We start from the raw sequence: 22,681 nt of genomic DNA on the forward strand, positions 1-22,681 counted from the left end.
GTCTATTAGAGCAGCTCCCTTCCCTCCTTCTTCCCCCTACAATTACAGCAGGCACAGGGAGAAGAGCAGCAGCAGAGGCAGCAGAGGCTGAGGCTGGGTTGCGCAGGCTTGTTGTTGAGCTGAAGTGGTGATAGCATCAAAGGAAATGGATGGGGATTTCTGAGATCAGAGCTGTTAGGGCCATTCATGATTTGTTGCCAGGCTGAAAGCTGCTGCAGAGAGAGCTGCCTGAGAAATGCTGATTAATACAGTAATTGAGGTTTTCTATGAGCAAGAAGGAAAAAATGAAAATATGACTAAAAATGTTCTTTTTGAAATGAACATTTTGAGATTGCACATTCCAGACAATAGCAGCTACTGGTATGAAAGATTTCTATAAAAGAGCAGAAAACTTCTGGTTGAACAGGGTGTCTTTTTATGTTTCTCTATTAAGGAGGAAGGTCAGAAGGTCAGTCTATGTATTTCTTTAATGGCAGAGTTTCCTTTGTGATTCTTACTTTAGTACACATCCTTAACAATTTGTTTCTGTCTCTTCTTTCTTGATAAACTTAGTTTTATTCCAGATCAGGCAGGCACTATTAGGCTAGACCTGCACACCAGTGAAATCTCTTCTGCACTACAGTAGTTCCGGGCTCAGCTTCACTGAGACACCTGGAGCTAATTTCAGGATAGCCTCAGAGTGTGCCACAGAGTTATTTGAAGTCCATAAGCTTCGTAGGCTGTACTTGCCTCCCCAGGCTTCGGGGAGAGAGCCACACTGACCTGGGATGCTGGCATCCTCCTGTCATCCTGACGAATATTTCACTTCATCTGATCTGATCTAATCTCTGCTTCCTTTTCTTCTCCAACGCAAAAGCACTCTCAGTTCTCTGAAAGGCAGATTTGCTTTTCTCCTGCTTTCCTTTACATTAAGATCAGCCCCCTGAAGGAAACACATCAGCCCTTTTTTCTTGCCCCCCCCCCCCCCTTTTTGTTTTTCTTTCAAGCTAACAGGGAAGTGAAAAGCTCCGAAACAGCTGCCTCTCAGAGTGAGACTATTTTTCAGTAAAATAATCACCTTCAGTATGACTACATTGTTTTTCTGTTCTATACGGTGTGACTCAGCATCAGTTAATTAACCCAATCAAGTAGGCCGGATTTCTCTCCTTTAATGAATGGTTCTTCCTACTTCAGAGCCTTCCTAGACCTCATTTTGGTTATGTCTCGGTTTTACTGGGTATATCTAATTACATTTATATCCTTCAGCCCAGTGTTCAGGCCACCTCTCTTGTGGAATTACGCTGTGGTGGAAGTTAAGCCAGGACACTCACTTGCAAGCAGTTGCCCTACTTAGGTCTGCTGCCATGAGCCCTCATGTGTTAGCGCATACAGAAGGTCTTTACAGAGATATACTATTCTCAGCATTGCAGACTGAAAATGGCAAGTAATCCTTTCCAAATGTCTTTTTATCAGAGGGAGGAAGAGCAGGTTGAGGGAAGGGGATGTGTGTACACCCATCAGAGAGACAGCCAAGCACTTGATTGCATAAAACGTGCTTCCCGCCACCCCCTCCCTTTTATCTTCTGAAGAATGACGTAACACCCAGATCACCCCGAAATATAAGTGTGTGTGTGTTTAGAAGAATGTGAAACTAGCTTCCATGTAAAGTGCCAGGAAAGCTATGAGAAATATGCTTGCAGACGTGTGAGGAGAAGGAAAAGTGGTAGAGTTGCCTTGTAGAGAAGCAGCTAGCATTCGCACTGGGCTGTAGACAGCTATAAATGGAATTGTGCATCACCGTTCTCTGAGCTCGAGGACGCCTCGCTGAAGAGACAGGACCACTGAAGGAAGTAAGGCATCTGGTTGTTTTGTAATGAGAAGCAGGAATGCTCTTAATAATAAACAAACAGGACATTGTATGCCATCATCACAGGATGTCCTTCCTTCAGCCAGCGTGCTGACTTGGATCGGAGGAAAAGAAAATTGGGTGCAGTGTCTGCTAATTGCTATACCAATCCTCCTTCCATCACCGTCGTGCTCCTGGATGGTCGCTTAGGTACTGCCCTGCGCAAGATCACTGTTCTTACCACGCTGTGAAAGAGGCATCGACTTTGGAAATGCTGCCTGCCCTTGCCCTGCTCCTGTCAGCTTCCCTGCTGTTACTTGGGGAGAGGGGAAAGATTTTATTTAAAGGAAGAAACAAATGTTTTTCCTAATTCCTTTTACAAGTGTTGCTAAGAGGGACACTCAGGAAGGGGATAAAATCCAAACTCTGAAACTCCAAAATTGGTCGTGTCATAAAGCACTGTAATCGTTAAGGTTTGGGAGCAAGCACTTTTTAAATCGGTTTTTAATCGGTGTTCTGGAACCTGGGAGTCAGTTTTATTGTTTTGCGTTTGTTTGTGGTTTTTTGAACGAAAGCGGGCACGCGTTGGCCTCTGGAGCTTCAAATAGGAAGAAAAATAAGATTTCCCGTAGAAATCGTCTCACACGGGCTTCTCTGCAAGGGCTGGGGCGCCCGCCCGCCGCGGGCCGCAGGGCAGCGGCGCGGCTCTCCCGGCTGGCACACAGGCCCTCCCCGGCCACCACATCTCGGTCGAAACGGGGGCAGAAAAGTTATTAATAATAATATTTAAAAGGGAAATAAAACGGCGGCCGGGCGGGTGGGTGGGGGCGCGGGCGCAGGTAGAGCCCCACCTCCCGCGCCGCGGCGAGAGCAGCCGGGGAGAGGGAGGGGCCGGCCCGGTGCGTGAGCGCGAGCCGAGCGCGGGCTGCGCGCGAGCCGCGGGCGGGCCGAGCGCGCGCTGTGGCAGGCGGCCCCCCAGCGTTTCCCAGAGGCAAGAGCAGGGCGCGCGGCAGCACCTGTCTGACAGCGGGGGAGGAGCGGGAGGGAGCGGCGGCTGGAGGTGTGAGTCAGTCTCCCGGGGACCCGGCCGCTGGAAGGAAGGAGAAATGTTTACTCGGTAGAGATGAGCCAGGTTTGCCGCCGACGGTGGGCTTCGGTGTGGAGACGCGCGCGGACTCTGCCCCGGTAAGGAGCGCCATGGCGACCCTCCGTGCCCCGCACCTCCCCGTCCGCCGCCCCGCACCTCCCCGGCCGCGCCGGCCCCGGCCCCGGCGGACTGAGCAGAACTTCCCTCGTCGCCCTTCCCGGGCCGGGAGCGCTCCTCCGACCGGCGCTAAGCCTCCCGCGCCGCCGCGCACTGAACACCCGCCCCCCGAGTTTCGCTGTTCGTCTCCTCTCCCCCTTTAACGCCAAGTCAGTCGCTGTGGCACCGCTCGCCTCGGCGGCGCTGGGGTCGGGGCGCGGGGGCCGGTCCCGGGGCCGGGGGGAGCTTGCCTGCCGCGACCCCCGCCCCAGCCTCGCCGGGCGGCTGCGGGCGGCCCGGCCGTGCCTCCCCGGCGCGGCGCCGGGGTCTGCCGGTAACCCGGAGTCCGGCAGCCCTTAACCTCTTCCTCGGAAGACCGGGTGCTTTCTGTCTCCGCGTTTCGTTTTTCCCGGAGGAAGGGTGTGAATTTCACAGTGGCTGTGTATCCGAAAAGGAAAAATGAAGGGATTTTATGCCGGGCTTGAACGTCATTCCCGGCTACCAGCGCAGGCACAGATTGTGGTCCCTAATGAACCTTACGGAAAGAGCTCGACCTAGTACCTGTTTGGGGATAGGTTTGGTAACAGTGCTTCTGTCCCGAATAGACAGAGGGGCTGAGGGACTTGGTGGAATTGTCCTGTGAGGCTCCTATCAGTGCTTTGAGGTATTAATTCTCAGAGGTACCATCAAAATCAAAAGGGAGAGAAAAACTTTCTCTTATTATTGATTTTATTTATTTCCCTTGCTCCTTTTCTTTTTTGGCCCCCAAGAACATGTTGCAGTGCTTTTTGCAGGGCTGCTGCTGCTGCAGTGATGCTGGCAGGATGTCGGCTTTCTCAGCCTTCCATGCCAAAGGATAAGGGGACGTCAGGAGGAGGCGGGGGGGCCAGGTTGTTTTGAAAGTTGTTTGTGTGTTGAAAGCTGGTGGGAAAGTTCAGGCTTCCCCATTTGGAAGAGGCAAGGCTGGGTTCCGCTCTTCCAACATGCGCTTTCCATTTTTAGCTTCATTCAGACGCAGACAGCAGCTCCTTTCCTCTTCCTCTCCTTGTTTGTGACACTTTTCTGAGGCAGCTTTTCCACAGGCGACTAAGTGGTCTTGTGGCCATGACCCCACGTTTTCTTCAGCACGGAATACTTTTTTTCTCTCTGATGCATTAAGGAAAGTGTCTGAAAAAGGTAAAGTGGTTGTCAGCCTAAGGATTTTTTCCTCTTTGTTTTTGTTCCCTCCTCATTATTACTGAGGCTGGCATTTTAAGGCGCTGCTTCAGTCAGAGCAGCTTCGTTTATGCTGCTTTTTGGCTATTACTCAACTATACCAACTATCCTGCATACGCTTTTAAAGTGTCACAGACTACTGTATTAGTCATGCTGTATCAACGGAAACCACAACACTGAAGGACAATGAGGATTAAAGGCTGTTTTCTTTTTTTCCAGGCTGCTACACAGTGTAGCTCGGACGCTGTGAGTTTCAAGAATCTGGTGAAAGGGAGAGAGTGGACAATGAAAATGGACATGGAGGATGCTGACATGACTCTGTGGACGGAAGCTGATTTTGAAGAGAAATGCACGTACATTGTAAATGATCACCCGTTGGATCCCAGTGCCGATGGAGGCACCCTAACTCAGGCAGAGGCTTCCTTGCCAAGGAACTTGACTTTCAAATACGCATCTAACTGCAAAGAGGTAAGCGGCAATGCTCTGGGGAAGGTTGGAGTCGGACAAGCCAAATCACAGCGCTTCGGAAAGTGTGTGCTCACACTGGCTTCCATTCTTTAACACATACACACACCCACCCCACCACCACCAACTGCTGCCTGCTGGCTTTTAAGATGGGACCCTAATAACTCTTTTAAGAAACTGTGAGCTGGTTATCTGTTGTGTAATATTTTCACTGGAAGTTGCAGCAAGCCTATCCCTGAAACTGGTTCTGTACCAATTCACAAACAGTTAAATTTTCACAATTTGAACAGCATCTGAATAAGCATATTTAAACTGTGGGGTAGTTCTCTGTGCCAATTTCTAGACTGCTGTTTGCCAGGACCATTCATTGCCTCTGGCTCAGAGATTAAAGTGCCTCGGTTGTCCAATAAATAGCTTTAAAAAAAGTAGAGGGAAAAAACCCCACCAAATTCCTGGAAATGTGTTTAATTATTTCTTTTTGTTTTCCCTTTGGTTATGAAATTGCTTTATTCTTTTCATGAGCTTGCTGTATTCCCGACTTCCTAAATTCTTAAAAACTCCAGCATGTTGGTTAAGGAAGTGATGGTGGAACTGTAGCAAGCTTGACAGAGGGGTGGCCGTAGCTTAAATTAACTTTAGTTTATCTGGGACAGTATCTTCACTGGTAGCTAGCCGTGCAAGTCTGTCCTATCCTTGTCCCTGGAGTGGGTACATTCTTTGTTGTTGTTTCAGAAGGGCTGGAAAGAAATGAGCCCGGATGAGCAATTTGGTTTTGTGTTTACTCCTTCATATAGAGTAGCTATTATAGCTAGGTGTGATGTTCAGCAGGGTAATAACCCAAGGGACAACCCTTCATTTCTCCTTGTGCTGAGACTTGTGGTACAGCAGCTATTACCTGTGCTTCTACTTTGGCTAAACACACTGACCACAGAGCTGAAAAGAAGAGGTACGCTCATCTGTGCCTATCAAATATTTCCTTTCAAAGTAGGTACTTGTTTAATCCTGTGTGCAGAAATAGGGCGAGACCCCCAGCTGGAGGGTACTGGCACCGTGGAATTCAGCTTGGCAGTGCCTAATACAGTGCCTAGTAGGTTTGGTAAGAGTTTAAAGCTAAATTTGTCTTTAAATCACTCTTGTCTTCCCATCTGCCCTGCCCTGCAGAGCTTTGGCAGAGAAAGGACGCGCTCCAGAAAATAAGTGCGAAACCTTGTTTTGTGTTAATGCGTCGTTAGACAGATCTTACTTGGGGGGGGAGAGATAAAGCCGTGACTCCACTGTGTGATACGGCACGATTTCTTGGTTGAAGAATGAGCTTGCAGCGCGACAGCTCAGGCAGATCCTGGGCAGACGGCTGGTGACTGATTGGCTGCTCAGGCTGCTTGCTCTCTCTGCCCCTATTGAGTCCTGCTGCCATGGCAGGAGATGTCCAAGGAGCTTTCAAAATTCCCAGCACTGTGTTTGGAAACACCGAGGTGTAATTTCCTTATGCTATAGCTCAGGTTAGTGAATCAGGGTAGGAGGATTGCTGCCATCTCTGTGTAAGAGGTGGGGGGAGAGAGAGAAGTTGTTAAAAGATTCCCGGTTCTTCCTTGTAAAATGTGACCCATGCAGCTACCTGCTAGTGGGAGTCTGAATATAGGACATCCTCCTTTTGTTCTCCAGAGTTCCCCCCGGTCTTTTATTTGTGCTGAATAGCACCTACTGTAAGGAGCAATAGGAACTTTTGAACCCTGACTATTTCAAAGGTAGTTCTGAAAGAAAAGGCCGGTCTGATCCTTTTTTTTTTTACCCCACTTTCCGTGAAAGCTATAGTCCTGTAAATGTACGGACAGGGCACTTGTTTGCTACTTGTCTGCAGGGTGAAATAGATGTAAATGGTGTGATCCGTTTGCGTTCCAACAACTGCTGATGTGAAACATTATTTTTTTCGGTCTGTCTTCCGAGTCTGATTTTGTTCAGTGGGGTCAGGACAGGGTGTATGTTGCTTTTGCACATCAGCATTTGTGGGGTCAGCAAGGGAACCTGATTCTGGTTTTGACCTCATGGAAAACTGCTGGAGTCCTGACAATTTGGTAGGATGGGATTTTTTCACTTGCGAAAGGATGAGGTAAGACTTCAGGAGATGCATCGTGCGTGTTTGCCAGGGGGTTTCACATGTGAGCTGTCTTCATTGTTAACTTTGGGGAGAGCTGTGGCTTCATCTGGTTGAGAGTTTTAAATGCTGAGTCAGTTTATTGACAAAAACATACATAATACATCGCTTGTGAAATGCTAATACTGTCATGATTAGATCATGAAATCCTGGTGCTGTCATGATTAGTATTGTATCTCCACTTGGAGTAGGAAAAGTACTGGCGTGCCTGCTTAGGAGGGAGGAAGTACAACCGCTGTTGTTTGGGGAGGGTTGCTTTTTGTGTTTCTTTTCCTTGCATGCTTTGTGAAGTGAGTAGCTCCTCTTTAAAGGTTTATTGAATTTGCAAGGGAGTCCATGACACGTCATACTCTTGTTTATTCTTGGATCTTGGTCGGGGATTTTTCTGAAGGACACTTTTTTCATTATGAGTTCACAGTATGTGTCAGCATTTTAAAAAATGAATTACTACTGCTCGTAACATTTTAGGCTGCTGGATTTACATGAAGTCATGTATTTATTTTTATGCGTGAATTATTTATTCTTTCCTCCAGTTTTAGTGATTGACAGAAAATGATGAAATGCAGTGCCAAAATCACACTCTAGAAGGCCATATGCGAATCCTCTTTTTCATGCAGATATTTAAAACCATCTTCTTCTTTTCAGTAATTTTCCCCTTTGTTTTCAGTCCTTAAAGCCTGAACAGCCCTTCTTGATATGAAGTGCCAGTTATTTTGCTGTCTTGAATACTCCTAGTGCCTCATCCTGGTCCACGAGCTTGACAGAGAGAAATGTATCTCAGCAAACCCGTTACTTGTTGCATTTCCCTGACAAGGCTGTTTCTTAGACCCTGAATCAGTGATTTTAACGAAAGCAGTGATTTTGAGCTGTTTCAAAGTGTGCCTTGCTGATCTGCGACACTTGCTCTCCCCTGTTGCTTTGATTTCGTTGGTTTTGTATGTGATCACCAAGGAAGCAATCTGAAATTTCATGGTGTATCTTCTAGATTCTTTCATGGCACTTTATTTCATGGCACATCTTCTAGAAAACTGGTCACTGAACGAAGGCATAAAATTTATGCAGTTTTATGTAACTGTAGAACTAGTAGTTTAAAAAAAAAAAAAAAATCGGTGTCATTCCAGGACACGTGATGGCCTTCCCGATTTGCATTTGGAGAATACTGTTATTTCACTGAAGCCAATAAGAGTTCGTTAGGTGCTGTGTTTCGGTTTGTTTTTTTTAAAGCAGTTTAGGGGGTCCCAGCTGCAAAATACCTTGCCCTTGCAGAATTAGCAGGGGTGGTTGTTTACTCCCAGTGCCCTCTCCCCAACCAAAGATGTAGGAGCCTTGGTCTTTCCAGGCGCCTTCTAATACCAGATATGGAACGGGAGCCCATCCGTCTCCTGTCCGGGGGGAGCGGGCGGGGCGGGCTGTGCTCCGCCACCGGGCCCGCTGGCCGGGCTCGGCGGGCTCCGGGCGTGCCCCTGCCCGCCGCCGGCCCCCGGCGCCGCATTAGGACCCTGGTCAGTTCCAGGGCCGCCGCCGCCCCGGCTGCTCCCGGCCCCGGCCCCGGGCAGCCCGAGCCGGGCCAGCCCGCAGGCGGCGGGGCTCTTCCCGCCAGCCCGGCCGGGCGCCGCCGCTGCAGCGCCTCCAGGTTGCAGCTGGCCCCGCTCGCCAGCCGGCTCCTCTGGGCGCACCCCGCTGCGCTCGGGCCGGGAGGAGGGCGGGCGAGCCTCGGCAGGAGCCGCAGCAGCCCGCAGCGCCGGGTGCCGGCCCTGCGGCGGGAGGCTGACGCTAGGCTTCATCTTCGTGCTAGAAATGGCTGGTTTACTGGAAGGAAAAAAGTGGTAGCGGCCCGCTTGCAAGAGCGTTGAAAGCTGGAGCTTCGAAGGGAGAGGGGTTAAGTGTCTGTAGAGAGGAAATTGTTCACAAAATAGCGTGTTGCTCCCTTACGGCATCGTTCAGACCCAGGAGGCTACACAAGGGCAGCAGGGAGGGTTTTACTTGCGGGGAGCTAGCTCAGGTCGTGCTTCCCTGCGGTTCCCGGCCACGAGGCTTTTTCGGAAGGTCTCATCGCTGAGGCGCAGCAGTCTGCTGAAGGACACCTGGTGGACACAAGTCTGAAATGCCTCTCTGCGGCAGCTTCCCGGCAGCCCGAAGACGGCTTCTCCTCCGTTCTGGACGTGGAATTCCTTTGCCGTTTTGCCTGCAAGCCCTCGGCAGCTCTGTACTTCGTGGCCACTTGTTAAATGACACCCTTTAAGCTGCAGCAGGGCAGGAGCCCCTTTTGGGGGCGGCTGCCAGCAGTCTGGAGCCACCTGGCACTGCTGATACCCCTCTCCTGGAGGGTAACTGAGCTTGTAGGGGCACAACGGAGGCCAAGAATTGCTGACCCGAAAGCTACCCTTAGTTAAAAGTCATCTGGACAGCTTTGGTCTGGTTTAGCAAAACTTCACTGTTGGCATACGTGGATGTGCAGAGCATTCTCTGCCAAAATAACCTTCTGGTGGGTATAGGGTGAGAAATCGTCTTCGTGTCCAGCTGTGCTGGAGGAAAAGCAAGCACTGCATGTAAGGTGAATATCAAAAAGTATCTGCTATGTCAGAGACAGTAGTTCAGTGAGTGTTTCAAGTTGACTAGTTCAAGGATGATTTCTAGAGATTCTGAGAATTTCATTAAAGTTGTTTTAATTAAGGCCAGGCTATTCTAAAACTATGAAAAAACTCGAGCTACCATGCAGTAGAACTGATAGGGTGTGCTGTAGCTTGGTTGTGAACTTTTCTTGAGAGGGCAGATGGATGTAAATGAAGATATATGGGGAAGATGAGAAGAACATCTGCCTTTTTCAGCTATGAGAAATGTACAAGCAAGACAAAAATAAAACTGAGCCACCGAGCTTGTTTCAGCTTGTGGTAGGTGTAGGAAAATTTCTGGAAGTCCCTTTTCTCTCTCTTCAGTCCAGATGCACAGATCAATGGAGCATTTAACTACCTTTACTGTTGACGTTTAATTTTTTTGTAATATGCTGAAACACATGTTGAAATGCAGACAAGCGCAAACACTCACCATGTACACCCAGCAATCTGTTTCCGGCTGGATTACTGCCTTGATTCCATGGCTATTATTTGTCTCCTTTATTTTGACATTTAACGTGAAATTACGCTAGGCGTTAGTTGTTTACTTGGATTTTCAGTCTTGACCAGTACACAGGCAAGCATTTCTCTGTCTGTCTTTCTCCCTCTGTCACACCAAGGGTGATACAACAGAAGAAAATGCAGCATGAGAAAATCACAAGACTCAGCTAGTTTGTGAAGTGCTGCCTATAGTCCACGGGTTTTACTGTCCTTTGCTATGAAGGACTGTTAGGAACAAAAAGACATGCTCACTGAAGTGAGCTATCTGTAGGGTCTGATGAGGGCTAATCTGCTTTGGTAAGAACACTGATTCCTTGTGGGGTATAGACAGCAGTAATCTCAGTTGTCAACCACTTCTGCTGTTACTGTCTTGTTCTGAAATCCTGGCAAGCAAAAAGACAAATGGCAAGATATTTGAAGGGGATAAGATTGATGCATTTTGCCATGAAAGTTTGGTTATAACACCAAATTAATGGGCTTTTTACCTTCCTTTTTTCCACTATCTAAGCAGTAGGATCAGTCTTGCAAAGGCTTGGGGTTTTTGCTTTACAAAATTGTTGGTTTTCTAACATTGTTTGGATACATTAAATTTAAGAAGATTGGTGAGGAACAGAGAGAGACAAAACCAATAACTCAGCGGTGTTTTGCAAAGGGTTACTCCAAGGCACGTTCTTCTGAATAGTGATGAATTGCTTCCTGATTTGTGGTCAGTGACTTTTTTTTTGGTATAATTACTGTCAAGAAGGAAGCTGAACAACTAGAGTACATTTCTTAGACCTAGCATAGTGGAGCATTTTCATCAAAACCCTTACGTCTTTTTGACCAAACCCACTTGGCGTATGTTACTGGAACTGCTGCCTCCTTTTTATAAAAGAGGGTGATCTGTGAGTACATGTCCCAAAGCCTTTTCATACTCTGTTTTGTATGCCACTGTATGCTGGTGAGAGGATTGTAGGTCATCTTTTTTTGTTGTTCTCCTTTTAGCTATCAGGACGGGTACAGAGTTAAGGGGGTGTGGGGGGGTGTGTGTGTGGCGCGGTGGGGGAAGTTTCGTTTTGATCTGGAAGAGCAGTCATTCCAGTCCCTAACTTATTAGAAAAAGCAAGCTCTGTAGCAGTAAAGTGATTGATAGCTGTTGAATATTTTTGTTTGCTGGAACTAGACTTTTGGAGGTTGCCTTTGATAAGAGAAATAACTTCTGAAGATATTTGACAGTCTCTATACATTTTGTTTACTGTTTCTTCTTGTAAATGTATTTCCACAAAACACACTTTTCAGGTGGTGTTCATCTTTGGCTTCTGTATGTCTCAGTAAGATGCTGGTATCTAATAAATCTGGTGATACCATATCCAACTTCGTTAATTTATTTCTGTTTTGCTGACTTGTCACTAAAAATTTCTTTCATCGGTTGCTTTACCTCATTAACCTTGTTAAGTTTGGGGGACAGGGGAGAGGAAGGAAGACTCTTCAATTTCCGTTGGCAATGGACTGATCCTGTGCTGCTCTTCTTGTAGGTCACTGGAGTTATAAGCAAAGAGTACATTCCGAAAGGAACACGCTTTGGACCCCTGGTAGGAGAGATCTATACCAGTGATACAGTTCCCAAGAATGCGAACAGAAAATACTTTTGGCGGGTAAGCAGAAAAAAACAGCACCATGTTGTTGCAGTAAGCAGATCACTAGATGAGTACAGCTGAGAAGCTGGGTCACTTCCTGCTTCAGACCTGTGTGAATGCAGGGGGTAACTTCTGTATGCGGCCAGGCACGAACAGGGCCAGTGGGGTGAACTAAGCCGAGTAAGAGCCTGGCTGTCTTGGATATAGGGACTGCGTGGGTGTAGAGAGCAGAGATGCACAGCCTCTCCTGGCTCTGTCTTCGAAACAGATTTGTGCTTGATTGTGTAAAGAAATAGTTCTGCTGCTTGCTGTAGGGGCAGGTTATTTTGCATTTCTTTACAGCAGAAAGTCATTCTTGTTTATGCAAATATCATGTACCCTTGATTTTTCCAGCTATGAAGAAACTGTGAAAGTACTGCATAATCTTTTAAAAGTACTGCATAATCTTTTAATCTGGAATTACGATACGTTTTGTGACTTCCCCCCCCCCAATTTTGAATAGAACTACTGTAACATGGTGGTGGTGGTCTTCAGCATATATCATTCAAGTCATAAGCTTTTCTAGTCCACTTCAGAGAGTGTTAAAAAAGCAGCCTACAGATCTTAGTGAAGGGGCAAATCCATTAATGGCAGACAAACGCTAGAGGTGATGCCTAATTTGTACTCTGTAGTATAAGCTGGAAGGGAACACCAGGCAATTCGTTTTGGCTTGGGAAGTCTGTGCTGGGGAATGTGCTTCCAGTTTATCAGTTGACATAATCCTCGGTTTCCTTTACAGACTCATTATTAATTGTTAAAGAACATTCCTTCAGCCCCATCTCCTTCCATGGATTTGTTTTGCTGCCTTCTAGCCATTTAGGTTGTGTCTAAGTTGGTGGATTTGGGAGTATATCCAAGCCTCTGTGCCCAGGTGCCTGTCTGCCTTAGTAATATCCCAGCCTCATATGCAGGTGAAACCCAGGGCAAGCAGCAGCGTTCCCCACACCCCTTTCTTCCTACCTAATTGCATCATTTTGGTTTTCTCAGATCTTAATACAGCATTGCACAGGCAGTTATATGCATGAGTGCTTTTATGAAGCAGGCAACTGTTTTCACATTCATAAGGCTACAAAATGTTTCTTTTAGCTGAATTTTTCAGAAGCTTGCACCCAGCGTAGGAAGAGACCAGTATGCCAGCCCTAGCTCTGCTAGTTGTTAATAAGGCAGCAAGCATCGGGAAGAGGGACTGCTAACCATCTTGCAGGTCTTCATTCATATGTTGCAGCGAGAGAGATTACATCATTCTTATGATGTGACTTTAAGCCTTAATGCAGAGGGATCCTCAGAAATAATATCCTAGGAGCCATCTAAGCATCATTAAATTCTCTGTTACAGTTTCTTGATTCATTCAAGCCAGGCTGCTGCAGCAAAAATGAATTCCTTCCTAGGGGTCTGACACAGGCTTGCATATGCAAAGGAAATTGTGGGAGATAACTTCCCACATGTTATTAAAGGCATCCTGGGCTTGCTGGCAGGAGTGGGAACATCTGCTACACGCGTGGGGGGATGCTGCCTGCGCCTTGCCTGTGTGAGGGGAGTGGGGCCACCCGGGGCCAACGTCATTTCTGGGAACTGCGCCATGACTCAGCACATCTGGTCTCGCCTTCCCCAGAATAGGTGGGAGCCTGGTGGGGTGCCTTTGCCCTGCAGTCGGAGCACAGTGACCGGCAGCATCCGTGGCCATGCTGTGGGAGCGGTGGAGGGCCAGTTTGGGAAGCGGCGGCAGGCGTCAAGTGCCGGAGCCCCGCGTTCCTGGAAGTTTGCTAGCTGGGGTGAGCAGAGAAACCCAAAGGCTCCTCTTGATGCAGCACAACTTGCCCGGCTCCCTTCCATTTTCTCATAACAAACACACCGCAAAATCTCTCACAAGCTGCTTTGATGAGGCCACATGTATTTCCCCCTTCTCAGTTTACAGGAAGTTACTCTTAAAGAAAGTGATTCTGGTGTTTATGGCCCGCGTTAAAGGGCCAGGCTGCCTCGCCCCTCTCCGCTGGTGGCTCTCTCCAGAAGAGAGGTCCCAGCTGGCCGGTGGGCGCTCGCAGGGTGTGCTGCCTGGCCAGGTAGTTGCAGAAGACAGTGGTGTGAACACGAAGGCAGGAACAGGCCATGGAGTGTTTTCCCCCTGGAGTGAGCTCTGTCTCCCCTTCAGAAGGGCATTTCCTGCTCACCGAGGTGCGTCGCTGGTGCAGGCTGCTCCCACTTCAAGGTCTGGCTATTGCCCGGCCATCTGTTTTGCAAAACCCAGGAACCCCATTTCATCCAGAATGGAGCTGGTTCCTCCTGAGAGTAAGGGATGTGTCTTTAACAAACACGTCTCTGGCATTTTTTTTAATGTGTTTTGGTTTTTTTTTTAATAACTTTCTTATTCTTATGGCTTTTAAGAAACAGTAGCTTCTGTCAGTGATTGGGTCTTCTTTCTCCCCAAGTCGCTGAGCGGTTTTTACATTCATGTTTTCTTTCCCCTCGTGGACAAGCCAGAACATGTCCCTCGATAAGAAAAGTGACTTTTTTTTGGCTAGCCCCTCTCCAGGTCTTTCAGTTATGGCAGGTGAAGTTCATCTTTGCCTCGCCCAGCCTTTCCACAAAAGGGTTACAGTCCAACTGTGAGCAAGTGTTGCTTAGGACTCTGGGGGGGGTGGAGGATGTTTGTATAGTTTAAACCTTTGGGTGGAGGTGGTAGGAAACTGCAAGTACAGAGGCCATAGAAAAAGGCAAGAAAGACTCTGACGTAGCACAGCCAGTCAGTCTTATACACAGGTGACTCAAAGCATTAATGCAAGCATGCACTCAGACCTGCAGTCATCAGCATCACCCACTTGTTGATCATAGCACCGGGAAAAGGACTCTAAGGTACACTGTTCACACAGGGAGAGTACTCTGCATTTCATATTTTGGGTCTGATTTGTCCATACTAGCAGTGACACAGGATAAGCAGAAATGGAAAAAGTGATGGTGAACTTTGAATAAGCATCTATTTCCTTACCGCAGAGGATAGCATAGCTGGAAAGGGGGCAACCCAGCTTGAATTATTATTACAGTATTATCTGTTCATGTAAAAAAAAAAAAAACCACAAACAAAACCCTGTAATTTTTCCCCTCTGGACTCTGTGTGCATGTGTTACGTATTGTGCGTATATATATTCATAAGCCCTTACTCTCTATTCCAGATCTATTCGAGTGGTGAGCTTCACCACTTCATTGACGGATTTAATGAGGACAAGAGCAACTGGATGCGTTATGTAAACCCTGGCTACTCTGTTCAGGAACAGAACTTGGCTGCTTGTCAGAATGGAATGAACATCTACTTCTACACCATCAAGGCCATCCCTGCCAACCAAGAGCTGCTTGTGTGGTATTGCCGAGACTTTGCAGAGAGGCTGCACTATCCCTCTTCCAGAGAGCTGACGATGATGAACCTTAGTAAGTGGATTACAGTGTAAACAAGGAATGCTAGTAATGTCTCTTCTGCCTATGTGATCTAATAATAAGTTGTATAATTACACAGCTGCATCACCTGTTGTGTCACAGTAGGTAGCTCAGAGTGGAAAAGGGGAATTAAAAACCCCAACAGAAAGAGTTCCCTTTGCCCATTCGAATGTAAACACAGTATAAAAACTGTGAATGGTTACTGTTTTATTCTGGACAGACAACCTGAATACATCCTCTGCCTTCAAAACTGTAGATGTTTGTTCACTCTCAAACTTTCCACGTCTAGATTTCATAGTGCATTGAGCAAAATTCTGCTTTGATGGCATATACTAAAGGCTGGCTGGTCATGCTCCCAAAGGGCTGCCCTCACTGTACAAGGAAGTGGCTATGTGCCATGACTCTGTCTAGGTGTCTTGACAAAATATATGTTTACTGCATAATGCTCTTTGAGCCTTGCATCTACGCTTATGGGAGCAAACCTCCTGTCGTCTTCTCATCTTGCTACTTGTTTTTTAAGCTCAGTCAGTGTATTTCGTCCCTGTTTCTTGGCTGTGTATTGCAGCTTTCATTTTCTGTTCAAAAATAATAGCATTGGTAGCAGGGGGAAGAGGTATTTCCAGGAGTTTTATCTCTGTGTTCCTCTGCGGTTTCTGACCATATCCAGCCTCAGCGCTTTACTCATAGCTTAATCACTGCCTAGCGCATCACCCAGAGCCACTTGAAGAGAGGGAGAGATTCTTGCTGACTTCTCATTTGACTCTTAGGCTTACTCCCCCCCCCCGCTAGCTGCTCTGAGATAGAGCAGAGCATTCTTTTGGCCTGCTAGCCCCTACACTGACATTTGAAGGAAGAACTGCAAGCAGGTTTTCTTATAAAAAGGACTATTTGCTGTTATTTGGCAACAAATAATGGCTTATAAAGTATCAGTGTTACTTTGGGGATCATTAGACCTAAAATGTAACCCCGCATCATGAAAATGATGTCACACATTCAAATTAATCAAAAGTACCTCTGTCCTCCATGGATGTTGTCCTTCTACCAGTTTTTGGTCTTTCCCTACAAATTACAGGAAACAATTTGCTTTGTCTTAATGGCAGAGGGAAGAGAGGGAGGGGATGTCCTATGCTGCTATATTCCATATTCAAAATATATCTCACTGATTCTGTTATCTTTGCACATGTCATATCACCACTTGCTGTGCAGTTTTATTTCCTGATATGAGGAACTGTTGCCTCTTCAGTAGGACCTACATGTGGTACGAGACAACAGCATTAAGGGTTTCTGTGCACGAGGAGTTTGCAAACATCCAGCCAGACATATTTGGCCACTAGCTAGGAGGATACACAAATGCAGCCTTGGTTTCCTGCGTCTGCTGGCATCTTAGGTTGCCTTGCAGAAGGAGCAAGGAATGTATTTCGAAAGTGTCAGTGAATTGGCTGGTTAATCTTTATCAGGTCAAAGCTAGGGGTGTCTGGACATGTGCAGAATAATCCATTTTAATAAAAGTAGGCTCAATATATGGATTTAAAGAGATGGGATCTTTAGCAACAATTGTGTAGTTCAGTCTTAACATTCAAAAGAACAATCTTCCCAGATGCTGAAATCAAAATATCCCTTGTTCTTTTTAAAGATAATTCTGCTTAAACTGTTCAGAAATTTTGTTAGCCCCCTACACCTAAAGAAAATAGCCGTTCAAAAAAATGAGAAAAAGTTCTCACTTTTTTTATTTTGCCCCCTCATCTTTGTGACAAACACATTCAGGCTTAAAGCCTGCAGTTGGGCCAGAAACCCTACAGATACCATAAGGACTGAGGTTTTCTAACGTTTGGGTACCCTTTCTTGAAAAGTATGGAAAAAAAAATCCAGACGTCTCCCAAAGATGCTTATTTGCTGAAGGCCCTGTAGCAACAGTGCAAGCAGGGATGGTTTTTCCAGCGTTAGTACTGGAACCAAATGAATTTAAAGCATATGTGAGTACTGTTCAGTTTTCTTTTTCCCCTTCCTCTCAGGCCACTTCTTCTGGTTAAATCTGAAACTAGTGAGCATCCTGCTGCCCCTCTAACCTTTCCCTCCATTGCAAGCCTGGCCAAGGTGCCCTTGTATTGTGTTCATCTATGAATAAAATGCAGAAAGCTTGGCCCCAAATCGCTATCATCTTGTACCTGCTGCAGACATGGGGCTTTGCCCCATCTTAATACGGTCTTGTTTGGGGGCACCCTGCACTGGTCACCTCCTCCGGCTGCTAGAAGGTCAGGAAAAGCTCTCTCCAGCCAAACGGATTGCTAATAATTCACTGTTTAAAGTGGCACAGCTTCCCTCAGAGGAGCAGCTGAGCATTGCTGCCTCTCCCAGCTCCTAGCTGCTGGCTTTGGCACCCTCTGAGGAAGAGGGAGGGAAAGCTGGGGACCAGGTGCCGCTGCAGGCTGAAGTCAGGGCTCCACCCTGCTGGGACACACGCTAGTGTGAGCGTGGGGCAGCAGCACTGCCAACTCCTGGCCCTGCTGTGTTGCACCCAGCTGTCTCCCTGCACCATGTCTCTGTGCCCACAGGAGGCTTTGGAAGAGCCGTGCCTTGGCTGGTTGCCCAGCCTGGCACAGGCCACCTGGGACACACACCTGTGGAAAGCTTCCAGCCTTGCCAATTTAAAATACAGGCAGTTGCTTTAGGTGCCTCAGGGGTTTGGGGATCACGGTCTTGGGAGTTTAGCACCTCAGTTCCTCTTTAAGCACCTGAGCGGGATGGGCCTCTGGGGAAAAATGTATCAGAGAATTTCTCTGGCTTTATTTCCTGTAATTAGTGGCCTCAAAAATGAAAGAACTACCACTTTAGAGCATAAATATATATTACACATCCACATATAACATCTACTTGCCTCTGTAACAGCAAACTTTCAAATTAAAGGTAACTTCTTCAGCATTAGTTCATTTGTGCTGTAGAAGGAAAGCATCCAGATTCAAGACAGCAGTTAGGCATGTACTTAGTTATGGGTTTAACCCTGTCCTCTGTGTTTTCTTGAATTGGGGCCTTTGACCTGGTCCTTCAGACGCTGAAGCACACACTTACCTTCACAGCCATGATTAGCCCTGAGTGGAGCTACGTAACTTTGAGTGGATGTTGGAGTGCCTGCAAAGAGTTGCACAATAGTGGTGGAGGCAAGACTGCATTATCCCGGTGGCAGAAACTCAGTCTCATTTCAAATGATCCCCTTCTTCCCGCCTGTTTTGAAGCCACTGATGTTGTTTATTATCAAGATTTGAGATATGTCATCTTCAGATGGTAGTGTTGTGCATCAAATGGTTTTAAGTGTGATGGCACAAGATTTATGTATTCTGCTGGCCAAAAAGTCAAATTCCAGTAATGTGTTAAATATGCTTGGCCTCATTCAACTGGACTCTCGGTTTGTCTTGTCTGTGATATTTTATTTTTGGACTAGCAAACAGACAGAGGAAATTTGCATTGGGGGTCCCACATAGTTTAGCATATTATTCCTACCTCATTGTAGGGGGGATTATTTGGGGATGGAGGGTGAAGAGGGTAACAATAAAAAAAAATAAATAAAAAACCCCAAACCAAACAACTGCGTTGACTCAGGACATGACTATTTGATAATAATGTTCATGTATTGCAATCATATGATGCAACTTCCTGCTGCTCATGTCGTGTTTGTCTCCTCAGTCAAGTACAGGCAGGTAACATCTGTTGGTCAAGCTTCAGGAAAAAAGTTTGAGTTGGGGGAAGACAATTTGCATGTTTATAAAACATTTGGCAATCTTTTTGTTTCATTAACAGGCTTAACGAGGTATTATTTAAAATCTTTCAGATTCTGTGAAGATTTAACTTTTTAATGCTTGTTTCTTACATGTGGTTTATTCTTTTCTTCTTCCTGCTGGCCCTGACATGCTAGCCGTTAGCTAAGCCCTGCTGCTTGCTTTCCCTTTTGTTTATGGGCAGTTTCACTTTCTGGTTTTGAAGCTTTTTTCTGTTTGGGTTGGGAGGAAACATCTGCACTTGCTTAAAAAAAATGCCTCCTGGAATCTTCAAAAGAGCTCAGGAAAATGATTTTGAAATTATATGAAAGGTTGTCTTCACAAAATCAGAATTGGAGGGCTAAAGTTGACTTAAAGTTGAGGATTATTTGAAGACTTCCTTAAAAACCTTCTCTGAGCAAAATGTTTTCCAAGGCATGTCACCCTGCCTTGGACACGTTTAGAAAACAGATGATCAAATTATATACTTCTAATGTATAGGTCTCCGTTCTCATTTTGAATGGAAACACTCTTTGTTTTGCCTGCTTCACAACTTCGAGGTTCTCTTTCTACTAGCAAAAGAGGTGCTTAATTTAGATCGAAAATGTGAATCGGCATAATTAAGCTCTACCACTCGAAGTGTTCAGTACCATCTCACTCCTGAAATTACTATTGAAATTACTGGCCGCCTACAACCGTTTTTCAAGTTTTTAGAAAAAACAGGTCATTGTTCTTATGAAGTCTTTCTCAGGCTACAGCTCGGAGCACAAGAAACGAGAGCAAAGCTTATAGCTATGCAGCAGTCTGTAGCTGGAACACCCACATTGGAGTGACTTCAGGCAGCCCCTCCGCTCAAGTTTCATTAATACTTAAAAGTCAGGAGTTTTGTCCCTTTTCCTCTTGCACGCACTCACTGATCTCAGATCTGAGCAAATAATCTGTCGACCTCAGTTAGAAGTGGATCAGGCTCCTAAAGAGGCACGTCTGGGTTTTTTTCTTTCTTTTTTCCCCCTCTCCCCCCAGATCAGTAACTTAGAAATGCAGCTGCACTGTTCTTGTTTTGTCATGAACTTCTTTTCTGTGTGTCTCTCTGACCACAGAAACTAGACAGATCTTGGAAGAATATGTGCCTATATTTACTGTATATGTATGTATGTGGGGGTGGGAAGGAAAAATGCATTTCAAGAGCAAGAGGGAGACATTGTCATCAGTGAGAACTTAATTCTAAAATCAGAAGTAAAACCAAAAAAATCATGTATAAGAAATACATCTTTTTATGGCTCCTTTAAGAGCAACAAGAAAAGTTGTAAAACTCTCAGTCAGTTTCAGCCCTGGTTTAAATCCACTTTCAGTATAAAAGGTAAGAACCTCTCCTTGGCCCCCAGCACTGCCTTCTCTTGTTTTACACAGTGCTGACACACTTGATCATGTTTTGATCTCTCTGGTGTTGTGAAGCATCCCTTATGCTCAGGTAAAATAGGTGAAAAAGCCAAGAGGGGGTTTATGGACCAAAGATAGCTGGTGAACTAAAGAGAACTGTCACAGTTAGACCTGAAAAATGATCTTTAAATATTGCAGCTTCTGTCTACACATGGAAATTAGTTGGAGGGAAGGCTTTACTGGGAAAACTTTGAAGGGAAGGAAAGAGCAATTATCTTTAGCCTGTCAGGTGGGGGCATGGGCCTGTTGCACAGAAAGTTACGTTCTTGGTGTGAGCTTCCTTTTTGTCACTTGCGGGCTTTCTCCGGCACATAAGGCACATATGTCCCCACCCTGATGTTTAACCTTGTGACAGTAGGAGCCGTTCCTCTAACTGAAGTGGCCCCAGTTTCTCTGTCACTTTTCCAGCAGCGCCAGCACTTCTCCTTCCTCTTCCCCTCCCCCTGGATTTTCTTTCTTTAAAAGAGAAAAGTGTCAATTTGAAGTTCCTGCTCGACAGATAAGGTGGTATTTATTTATTTTTTCGGCTGCAAGGCTTCACAAGTCCTGCTTCCCACCCGCTGCCCAGCTTTCAATACTTCCAAGTCTCGATAATTCCCGATGATAGTGTCACCAGGAATGCTTGCTCTGAGAAGCTGGCATGGTGACAGGCAGCTGATAAGAAGATGTAGATAGTACTATCCACAGTGCCATTATGGAGCTTCCTGAACCTAGCAGGATCTCTTGTGTTATATGCAAAAATTTGGGTGGATAGTTAGAAAATGTTTACCAGTCTACAAGTACAGACAGAACGACCAAACAAAATAGATTATTTTTGACGCCAGGCAATATGACACACTATTAATTTATTATTGAAACAGTTCTGCATTAAACTTTAACATCAAGAGAAGTAATCAGGAAGCTACTTGCACACTTACGTGTGTACATGCTTGCTGTACAACACACCCTATATTTTATCATAAATATTTTAATTGAACTTAAATGTGTTCAATTGCATTTCATTGCAACTTGAAAATCCACAAAATGCCCACATATCTCCAACTAAAATTGCTTGCTACTAGTCTAATGCCGTTTGAAAAAGGATGCTACTGTAAAGCGGGTTGCTGTGAGTAGGAGCATGCTTTGAAAGCAGCTGCTTTCTTGGATACGTTTAATAGATGGCTGTTTCTTTGCCTTATAGGGTAATGTTGCCAAATGATAGATTCTGTCAGGGCAGTGAATAGTGAAGCAAAGAATCCGCGATGAAAGCAGCGTGGCCATTGCCTGTCTGCATTTTCCTCACTGGTCCTGGTTCAGCTGGTCCTCCAAAAACCAGAAATAACTGCTTCTCACCTCAGTTAGTGAAGTAGGAGCAGTCAGTCACAAAAGTAGAAACCTGGCTGAAGGGCTGTGATACTTTTGAGTCACGCAGCTATTGGCATCAACTTGTACCTCCTGACGGAAAACCTTGCACATAACTAACCATGAATATGAAACCTTCTTGTAGATTTTCCCTTATAATAAAGTATCTTACAAGTCATCGTTTCAAGATTATGTAACTATTAACTTTGGGAGAGCAGATAAAAGCAGACTTCTTTTTCTGTTGAAGACATCTTTCAGTGTACTGTTTATATTCTGTTGTGTCCAGATAATGAGTCTTTGAATACAAATAAACAGTGTATGTGCTGAACTGAGCCGAACGCATGCTAGCTTCTGTTTTCTTCTAAATACATATTTCTTTTCCTCCCTCTTTTTTTTTTTAAGTGCATTTCAACTTAAGCTGGAGCCAACCAGTCTTGCTTTCTTTTGCTTCACTTCAGCATTTTTTTTATAAAGTACAGCTGTAAGCAGAGGAGTTTTGCATAGACTGAATGCCACAGAAATCTGCAGTAAATAGTCTGCTTTGTTGTAGATGTTCCTAAGCAGTATATTTAATGAGTAATGATCTGTTTACTGATGGAGAGTACCTTCTCTTTGAAGAAAGCTTTCATCCTAGCCAGCCATGGTTTTTTTGGTACTGTAAGTAATTGAACTGGCTGGTGAAGTGACTGCTGCGGTTTGGCAAAAGCCTATTTGTCATGCCTTGTTATTTATTGAGGAACATTTCTGGGAGCTTGCGTTCTGCAAAGTCCTTCTGTTAAACCTGTATTGTGAGCAAATGCTTGTTACTGCGTTTATTAGAAATACTGCTTAAACAGACGTCGAAAACAGACAGCAAAGCTAGTCAAATGTAAAGGGAAAGAAAGGTGAAATCAGTTTGCAAAGTGGAGCCTAGCATTTTAGGAATGAATCATCATTCAGATCTGTATGTACTGGCTGGTATTCCTTAAATTAGCAATGTTTTTTATTAACACTTAATACCAGCAGGCATTTCTTCGCACAGAAATTAGGCTTCTGGTGAGTTAAATGATTGCTCATC

General features: G+C 45.7%; 1 protein-coding gene across 5 annotated transcripts in view; it reads left to right on the forward strand.

Annotated features, from left to right (window-relative positions):
- The window catches only part of PRDM1 (PR/SET domain 1), a 66,067-nt gene that overhangs the window by 38,135 nt on the left and 5,251 nt on the right, over nucleotides 1-22,681 (forward strand). For 2 of the 5 annotated variants that reach the window (XM_037392542.1, XM_037392541.1), the window contains exons 2-4: nucleotides 4,503-4,751; nucleotides 11,528-11,647; nucleotides 14,836-15,088. In XM_037392542.1, coding sequence (XP_037248439.1) covers nucleotides 4,569-4,751; nucleotides 11,528-11,647; nucleotides 14,836-15,088 — 556 coding nt within the window. In that variant the 5' untranslated portion in view covers nucleotides 4,503-4,568. The other 3 variants (XM_037392544.1, XM_037392543.1, XM_037392540.1) reach the window with 3 other exon arrangements.

This window comes from Falco rusticolus, chromosome 6 (assembly GCF_015220075.1).
Source record: "Falco rusticolus isolate bFalRus1 chromosome 6, bFalRus1.pri, whole genome shotgun sequence".
Lineage (NCBI taxonomy): Eukaryota > Metazoa > Chordata > Aves > Falconiformes > Falconidae > Falco > Falco rusticolus.